This window comes from Cyclopterus lumpus, chromosome 24, assembly GCF_009769545.1.
Source record: "Cyclopterus lumpus isolate fCycLum1 chromosome 24, fCycLum1.pri, whole genome shotgun sequence".
NCBI lineage: Eukaryota > Metazoa > Chordata > Actinopteri > Perciformes > Cyclopteridae > Cyclopterus > Cyclopterus lumpus.
This window is the reverse complement of record NC_046989.1, coordinates 8,354,601-8,364,141: the sequence shown is the minus strand read 5'-3', so window position 1 is coordinate 8,364,141 and position 9,541 is coordinate 8,354,601. Positions and strand designations below refer to the sequence as shown.

Below are 9,541 nucleotides of genomic sequence, written 5' to 3'. Positions count from 1 at the left end.
ATTGCAGGAAAGCTGGGGCCCATGTAAACATTGTTCTCTGTGACTTTAATGCAATTAAGCTCATAGTTGCAGTTATTGCTGCAAGACACGTGTGGAGCACTTCATATACAGTCAGATTATGTGTTTGGAAAAACTTAGTTTTATATTGTTTATCTATGTTTTGCAACACACATTTTAATCCAATTTGAGTCTGAGAAAGTCTCTGCATGTTGTGTTGATTGTCATTTTGAGATATTTGGCATTGGTCTATGTCTGTGCTCACAAGACGGATGAGTTATTTATTATAGTATGTCACTTAGCCAACATCAGGGAAAGCCACTGCACTAAAATTGTTAATTTTAGATTTTTAAGTTTACACATTTTCCTTGTCTCTCAGAAACAAGGGGATGCTGCTATCTGCGGATAAATGCTGCTGGTAAGTGCACTAAAACTCTACTTATTTATTTTTATTTTTTACAAAGTTTTATTTTTGTAGTTGAACACTGGTGGATGACCTTTCACTTCATAATAGAATATGTAGGGGGGCATTTCTGGCCAAAATAGTCAATGTAAACCTATAATGAGTATGCCTTACTGGCATTATGGTCACAACTAACTGCACTGCTTTGGTGGGTGTATCATTTGGAGTGGGTTGCACCATGTTTGACCCCCAAACTGATTTGTGTGCTAATCCCAGACTACCTCCTATGTACTACTCACTAAGTAAGTAGATATCATGTACCACCTCTTTGTTTTAACCTATTTTGGATTTGATCCAATTTACCACACACACACACACACACACACCCACACACACACATAATCGTGCAGAAGGTTTGTGTGTGTTTGAAACCTTCTGCTCCTTCTGTCTCACTGATATGAAGGAGGGTTAAAGTGGCCCATAGAGAGAAAGTGAGGAAACTAAACAGAGAGCTGTTGACCGGAGCAAGGCCAGCTGGCCTCAATAGCCCCCAAGGCTAGCGGCACCAGCAGCCTTGAAATCCTAGCATTGTTCAGTTAGTTAAAACACACACACACACACACACACACACACACACACACACACACACACACACACACACACACACACACACACACACACACACACACACACACACACACAGCTGTACTCTGTTGTGCCCCCTTGCTGATTCAACACATTTCAAAGTGAAATCCTCCTGCCTCCCACACAAGCTGTCTGGACCCATCCAGGGTTGAGGGGGTGGTCAGGGTCATCCCACTGCAGAGGTGGTGGAGGAGGGGTTGAAGCATATGTACACACATGCACTCACATTCACGCATGCATGCACATATGCTTGCAGGCTTGTTGTCCGGGCCACTTGGACATCTGGCAGCATGTCTTGAGGCAGGCTTGAACATGCGTGGGCATATAAAGGGCCCTTTGTGCCTGTGTGGCTGCCTGGAGTGCCAGCAGAGCACTCTGCCAGGGTGGAAGTCACAAGTAACTCTTAGTGAGGAAAGCTCTACCTCATGTCTATGTGTGCATATTCACCTGTTATTACAGCATGGTGATGTCAAGCTGACATGCGTGCCAGGTGTGTGTCAACATAAGGACATATTTGAGGACACGTATATGGAGGTTTACAAGCGATTGCCTTTGTGGCCAGAACCTGATTAAGTTCTGTTAATTTATTTGCTTTGACCATTTTCTCACATATCTCTGTTGGTATTTAGCCATGTAGACAGTTTTTTTTGCATTAGCCCCAGTTTTTTAGATGTGCGTTTCAGCACTGAAAAATTACTGTCATCAATTTCAAGCTGAACTAACAAAGAAATAGTTATGTAAACACATTTGACATTGTGTTCTGTAGATCATGCAGATTCCAAAGTATTCAGGAAAGTTTTTTCAAATCCATTTTTCAGTGATTTTAGATACGATTCTAAAGTAATTAAATTCCTGTAAGAGAATAAGGGCTGTACCTTTACAGGCTATCTATCTTATGATCATTGTCTGCAAAGTATTAACATAATTGAGGACAGGATTGTTTTTTATTTTTTGTATAATATTGACACATTGACTTAAATCGAGTAGTTTCTCTCCAAATGGATGTGTATCTTCTTGTAATTGAAGCCTTCAATATGCAGCATGTGGACTTTATATGTGGTTAGGATAATTTGAAACACAAACATTTTCCAGACGCCTTTCAATGTTGATTTAAGACTCATGCATCACTCAAGGCTTTACTTTGAACTTGCACTGAACTTAAATGCATGCTGATTCAGGGTTATTATCAGGACTAGACAAAAAAGTTGTCATGGTGGATCTTCAAACGATCTAAAAGAACACACATTTCCTCATTGCAGTTAAATATTTATAAACTGACAGTAGCTACTACAACAACTAAGGAAGTGAGCAAAAGTTCAACCAATCAGTTGTTGCATTATTATACTTTGCATTCCCAGAAAAATAGCAAAAAACAACTGAATCAAGAGATGGAGAAAAAGGCTTTCAGTAAAATATGTGAGCTTTTGAAACGTGTATATAGAAAAATCATTAACGCGCCTTATTTCTGAGAGTGCTCTCCAAGACTGCGCAACCTTTGAGACAGTCAATCAATCAAAACCTTCAACTCCTTCCCAACTAATTAGTTTTCTGTTTGAAAATGTATCCTCCTCTAGATGTTTGGTCATATTGTTGGCCTAGTTGTACACACACTCGCACTCGCACTCACACTCACACTCACACTCACATACACACACCACACACACAAAAACACACCATCATGTTGTTATCATTGGACCTCAGAATGAGAACCAACCTCAACATTTCCCCAGACCCCATACGGAGAGTGCTGGGAAAACATGGGGAGTTTGTAAAACAAAGTCCACAATCATTTGAAGGGTTTTGTGTCCTGCGAGGCTCCTCCCCCTCCATACCACACCAGGCTCCTCCCACTACTGCAGCCGTGGAGGTTTGGGTTGGCTAATTAGGGGGTTGCCACAGGAACGGAATGGCAGCTTAGCCAACGGGTGTAATGACAGGGTGAGGGAGGAGGGCGGGGTCAGATTATAGGCCTGGGAGTATGCTGAGTGGAGCTCAAAAAAGAAAAGAACAAGTATTGGTGGAGAGAATTTGAAGAAGAATATGAACATGAAAGATGTAAAGAACATAAAGGAGGGCATGAAACGATGAGGGTAAATTGACCGTTCACAGGGAGCTAAATAGGGGAGGATTGGTGAGAGCTACTTTTACAACCGAGATGACTGAGGAAAGAAAATGTGTTGATGAATTACCTCAAAAGTAGGTGTGTTTGAGTGTGAGAGCAAGTGAATGACTAAGCATGTATAGCGCAGTGGTTCCCACATAGACGTTTCTGTACTCTTACAGCTCTTTCTGACTGTGTGTGTGTGCACGCGCGCACGTACATCAGAAAAGGTGTCTAACAGCCCACATCGGAAAAAAGACTCAGCCGGTGGTCACCATGGCAACAAACAGGAAACGGTGTGCGAGTTTTTACACAGCTGAGCCTGGTCACCCTGACAATTCTCTCTTTCCTCCTGTGTGGCCACTCTGTTCTCCAACGGACAAACATCCAGTTGGACTGCTGCTAAAAGTGGACAAAAGGAGCTCCGAAACCTAAGGAGCTCAGTGTATTTCAGCCTCTGGGTTTTGGGACATTTTACCACAATATGGGAAAGATGTAAGTGGGCTCAACAATCTGAACTGTGTCATCATATCAGCTTACACTTGGCAAAATTACCGCTGTCCAAAACCGCAGCACAGAGTCCCCAGTTTCCCTTCACATTTGCACAGCAATTATAATACTCCTCTTTTGTCCAGCTTGAGTTGGTCCCACCTCAGATACAGCCTCTTAGTGCCAGCTCCATGTCACTTGCTCGCAGTGTACAGATCTAAAAAAATTGTATTGTTTAGCCCATACTGGTATACATTTGGCATTCCTCTCAAGCTGTAAGTGAGTCACTGTTTTTTTTTTTCAAACAAAGGTGATTCACTCATTCCTCACATGGATTCTGCAACAGGCTTCTCTGGCATTGTTTTCAACGGCTAACGCTGTTGCCAATACTGTCTTGACGCATACTTTCTGCTGTACAAACCAGAAGCAGAGGAGTACGTCTCTGTGGTGTCTCTTTGGATGTTTGGAATCCTTCAGTTGCTAATGTGCAACGCCTTGAGCTGCGCTCTTCTTACTTTCTTTGGATACATGTTTTGAACTGATATCCATCATGTTTTCCAACTCAAATTTGTATATAAGTGGTGTTCAGAGACTGTGTGGCTAGCTGGACGAATAACATGAACCACCAACCAAATTCTGGTTTGTTTCTGAAATCTACTAAGAGTGCCTGTGCTACCACCCGGCTCGTCAGATGTTTTGTACAGTTTTAGCTAGCTGGTAGAACGGCTCTGTGGTGTGAAGTTTCAGCAAGTCTACGAGTCTTCAGTCTCGCTAGCAACTCCGAAACGCTGTACTTAGTCACCGCTAAAGGCTAACGTCTGCATGCTAATATGCTCACAGTGACTATGCTGATGTGTAGCACGTGTGATACCTAACCCCATTATAATGTAGTGTATTAGCATGCTAACCTCTGCACTAAACACCGATGGGAATGTCAATAATGTGCCTGTATTTTGTCATAAATTCACAAATAGAAAATCCATAGCAATCTATCCAGTAGTGGTTGAGATGTTTCACAACTGAAAGAAACATGTCAAGGTATAGTTAGCACTTGACTCCTCTGCTGGCCACCGTGGACGTCTGCACAAAACGTTATCACAACCCATCTAATGATTGTTGAGATATTTCAGTCTGATACAAAGTGGTGGACTGACATTGCCATCCCAAGAGCCTGTTAGTGGCTGGCGTGGCTAAGAAGTCAAATAAATTGCTAACGCCAGTGTCACTTAACATCGCCTCACCTGAGTAACACTTTCTTTCTTTTCTCTATCTTTCTTTCTTCCTGTCTTTCCTTACTACTTTCTCTCTAGGTATCAGTATTACCTGCAGGTGAAGAAGGAGGTGTTGGATGGACGTCTTCACTGCACAGTAGAGCAGGGGATCAGACTAGCTGGCCTAGCAGTGCAAGGTAAGACACCTACACACACACACACACACACACACACACACACACACACACACACACACACACACACACACGAACAAACATCTCATGTGAATTATCTACCAGAGGGAGACAGGCGGCACAAGAGAGAAAGAGTGAGCACAAACTCACACTTTCTCAGGTCATCTTGACTTCACTACCTAATATGGCTGCATACCACTGGGAGAGCCCAGTCCACTTGAGTTCATTGGTATCAGTCTACACACACACACACACACACACACACACACACACACACACACACACACACCCTCACTCCATCTCCTCGGTCTTGTTCCTGGGTGCTGTCTGTGTCTCAGGGGGAATGTAAACAGACAGTTTGCTTATCGCTAGTTCCAAGGTTAGCCTTAGTAGCATGAGGAAGACGCTTATCTGTCGGGAGGCGAGGATACTCCGCTACACCTCCTTTTGTCCGACAGACAGCAGAACAGTACTTATGATGTACTCAAAGGCCCTATCTGGAGGACTGACAATGTTATAGAGGTGTTGTGCAGGTGGGAGTTTAGTAGTGTACTAATTAGTTAGATACTTTTTAGTTACTCTGAATAAAAGACTTGTGGCCAAAGTAGAAATATCCCAAAATGTGCATGTGGTTGCACATTGCTTCCGTCGTAATGTTATATAATTCTACAAACAACTTAAAAATAAGCCTTTAGCCACAATAAAAGTAGCACTTGTTTTGCTCTAGCAATTTAACATTCAGCAACCGCCTCGGTATCAAAATATTTTATGTAGAACACAGAAGAAAATAACCTTGACATTAATTGGAAAGATTGTTATTATCTTTCCATGTTATATTCGTGTGTTGACATCTTTGGCACATACATTTCTTTCGGATAGGTATTCTGTTTTACCTTATCTTATGAACTATGTAGATAAAACCTTTTCAGATGAAGGCAAACAAAAACATATGCAATGTTCATCCCATCTGCAGTGTGAATGTTACCCTGCAGTTTATTTTTGTTTGTTTCTAACCTCTTAAAATATGAGTGAGCACAACAACAGACAGTACATTTCAGCAAATAAAAAAAATTGTCATAGACATTCAAATAGTATTTTCCCCTCAAAGATAATAAAATGTATGTGTTTGTATTTTCTAGCTGACTTTGGAGACTTCACGCATTTCATGTCTCAGGACTTCCTCAGGGAGTATGTGCTCTTCCCAGTGGTGAGTCCTCAAACCTTCACTGTTCAAATATGTGTCTCTGTGTGTGTCTTTCTGTGTTACACACATTCTTGTGTACCTCCTCCCTCTGTCCCGCTGAATACCTGATTGACAGGCAGAAAAATGAGAGGAATAAAGATCCAGTGGATAGCAAATGTATTACATTATTGGAACACTATATTACTCTGTTACATTGCCAGCCACCTGATGTACATTGCTACACCGCTGACTACATTTAAGATGTAAAGCTGTTTGACAGGGCGGTGAAAGCGAGTCAGTGTTTTAAGTGAGTTAGTTAATTTTTTCTTCCCCATGACATCTCTGTCATAAATCCATTATCACCTGTTGCTCCTCTTTCCTTTCATACTCGCTTCCTCCATCTCTTTCTTAGTTGCTGCCTAATGTTTTTCTCACTCCTTTTGTCTTCGCTCAGAACTGGCCGAATGGAGACGAGGTGCTCGAAGAGTGGACCCAGAAAGTCGCCGAGGAGCACAAGAGTCACTGGTACACTTTTATTTCCTTTGTCTGGGTTTTTGGGGTATTTCTTTGCCTTCATGATGCAGTCAGACAGGGAGGCTAGAGTTGGGATGGCATGTAGAAAAGGATTCAAACCCTGGGCTGTTGCAGTAAGAACTCAGCCTTTGTACATTGGGTGCCCACTCTACCATATGAGGGCGCCCTGTCAGTTGAATTTTTTTTTTTGTGTTTGTACATGCGTGAACATGTGAGACAGAGCAAGAAAAAAAAAGGTTCAGAGACTATGAAGTACCAGGTACTATATGTGTCTGTACTTTCCAGTCGAATGCAGACTGCTGAGGCAGAGCTGCTGTACATCAAGGAGGTGGAGAAACTGGACGGCTTTGGGCAGGAGAGCTTTCCTGCAAAGGTAGATAAATAACAGAACACCTCCACCCCCCCCCCCCCCCCCCCCCCCCCACACACACACACACACACACACACACACACACACACACACACACACCAGTTTATTTGAATGTAGTCCTTACGATATTCTTTCTTCTTCCACAGGACAACTACACCAACGATATCTTCATCGGTGTGTCCTTCATTGGGGTGTTTGTCAAACACAGAAATGGCAGATCCATCATGCTCCACAAGTAAGCACCCTTCTCCATCCATATATTTTTTTTTGTGTAGCTTGTATGAATTTTCATCCTATCAGTGATCATGAGGTAGCGGGGCTAATACAAATGCATGAATAGGTAAAAGTGATGAATTTTGCGTTGGGAAAATGCAATCCTTGTGTGAAATTTGTTTGCGTTTCCGTGTGTGTGACAGGTGGAAGGACATTGGTACGATAGCGCACAACAAGTCAGCCATCACAGTGGAGATAACAAGCAGAGACGACACCATCATTTTTCACATGGTGAGTGTTATGTCTGCGGGTGGTCTCGGTACACACACACACACACGCGCGCGCTTTACACAAGGTTTCTAGTTGGAAGTTAAATAACAAAACACAGACAAATACACTGGCACATTTGTTCTTGATCTTCTATAAATACATCTGCTGTGTTAATTCAAAATATCTTTGTTTTTCTCTCCGTGTGCCTATCTGCAGGAGGATATGGAAATGGCCAAGTACATCGCTCGTCTTTTCACGGCCAGACACAAATTCTACAAACAGAACAAGATCTGTGCTGAGTGAGTCTCGAGGCCACCGGAGAGGCCAGCAGACGGCCAATCGTAACACTTATAACGCATATAACCTGAATTATCTGCCATTTAATGTTTAAAATAGAGATCGGCAACCTTTTGAGGTTTCTATTACAAAAAAAAAAAAGTGTTATGTATAGTGTTAATCTTGAACTGGCTGTGGTACATGGTACTTTGAGTTTGAATCATATTTTTTTGTTTGTTTCTCGTCAGGCCCACTCACTCACCTGCACCAATAAGGAGGAGACCTACTTGGACCCATCGCCTATCTCTGGTACCGTCGGCAGCCTTTGCTTGCTTTGATATGGTTCATTATCACTGGTTTGACACTGAATGAGACCAGAAGGCAGGGGACAGTGGGAGAATTTGGCAGCGAAGACAGAAAGGGCTGCGGTTAGAGATTTGACCCTGCTCTCCCACTCAGGGCCACACTTAATTGCGCCATGGAGCTTTGGTTTTAACATGCTTTGGTAGTGTGGTGGGTGTTGCTGGAAAGTTTGCAAGGGTGTTGCTTGGTCTGATTTCCGGTGCGACAATGAAGGCAGTGATTTGTGCTTCTCCCTCCCTGCTGGCCAGACAATGGCTCGGCTAAATGTGGCACAATAGCTGTTCAGTCAGTCCTCTTGAGTGCTCAGTTGTCTGTCTGCAGAACCGCAGGCATTGGTGGTTGACGAGTCCACAGCCCTAGAGTCGGTCACAGTCACCTGTTACGTTAGGAAAGATTGCAATGGGACATTTTTAATATGTGCAGCTTGATACAATATGCACAATTTAATGGAGTATAAAAAATAATTGCTTTTTCCTAATTGCATTGAATGTGTTTCTTCATTCAGCCGCGGCCCCAGTCCTGTAACTTCCAGTCAATGCATTCCCAGTATGGAGAGCATTATCAGGACACACAGAGCTCCCAAGGTACGTGTAACACACAGATGCACACAGACGCACGTATTCGTCATTTCAACTCCTCCAGCTCACTGCTGTAACCGCAGTGTGATTTAAGATGTTGGCCTCCCTAATGATATCTGAAGCATTTCAATGGAGCTAATTGTGTTTTTCCCGCCAGACGTGTGACTCACAGCCCATTTTTATTTTTACAATCGCCCGGCCAATTGGAGCCCGACGTTTGGGGTGCAGTGCTGTGACCTCATTTTGTGCCTCACTCTTTCATTGACTTGTTCACACACTCCGTCGGCGTTATAATCCGAAGAGCTTCACTCATGTCGACGTGACGAATGGGGAAAACATTCTGGGTGTGCTGCTTTGCGTGGGTGTGGGATCATTTTGTAGTGTGACCTCAGCACACTCCGCTTGTGTGGACGCAGATTATGTTTGTCTGCCGGCTTGTGGGCTTGAGATAGTTTCACATGAGAGAATGCTCTATCTGTTTAGTAAAGAGGAATGACATGCATACCACAAGGTGGGAAGAAAATATTCCAAAATCTTTCCTGTTCTAAGTCGGTTAACTACTGTGGGGAAATTTTCTGAATTCTTTCAAATGTGTTCGTTATTACAGTGAACCAGACCCAAACAATTATATAATTTTTGCCACATCAGAAACGCCTTGAAGGTGCTACACATGCTGTTTACTGCTTTACTGGAAAACACCAGAACCACCTCCAG

At 42.9% G+C, this 9,541-nt stretch overlaps 1 protein-coding gene across 1 annotated transcript in view; it reads left to right on the top strand.

The window, feature by feature from the left end:
* LOC117727693 (tyrosine-protein phosphatase non-receptor type 14-like) overlaps window positions 1–9,541 on the top strand; it is a 37,056-nt gene that overhangs the window by 16,137 nt on the left and 11,378 nt on the right. The window contains exons 4-13 of the mRNA XM_034528119.1: window positions 377–415; window positions 4,946–5,043; window positions 6,180–6,247; window positions 6,678–6,748; window positions 7,043–7,130; window positions 7,274–7,362; window positions 7,544–7,631; window positions 7,827–7,909; window positions 8,135–8,195; window positions 8,755–8,833. Coding sequence (XP_034384010.1) covers window positions 377–415; window positions 4,946–5,043; window positions 6,180–6,247; window positions 6,678–6,748; window positions 7,043–7,130; window positions 7,274–7,362; window positions 7,544–7,631; window positions 7,827–7,909; window positions 8,135–8,195; window positions 8,755–8,833 — 764 coding nt within the window. The remainder of the gene's footprint in view (window positions 1–376; window positions 416–4,945; window positions 5,044–6,179; window positions 6,248–6,677; window positions 6,749–7,042; window positions 7,131–7,273; window positions 7,363–7,543; window positions 7,632–7,826; window positions 7,910–8,134; window positions 8,196–8,754; window positions 8,834–9,541) is intronic.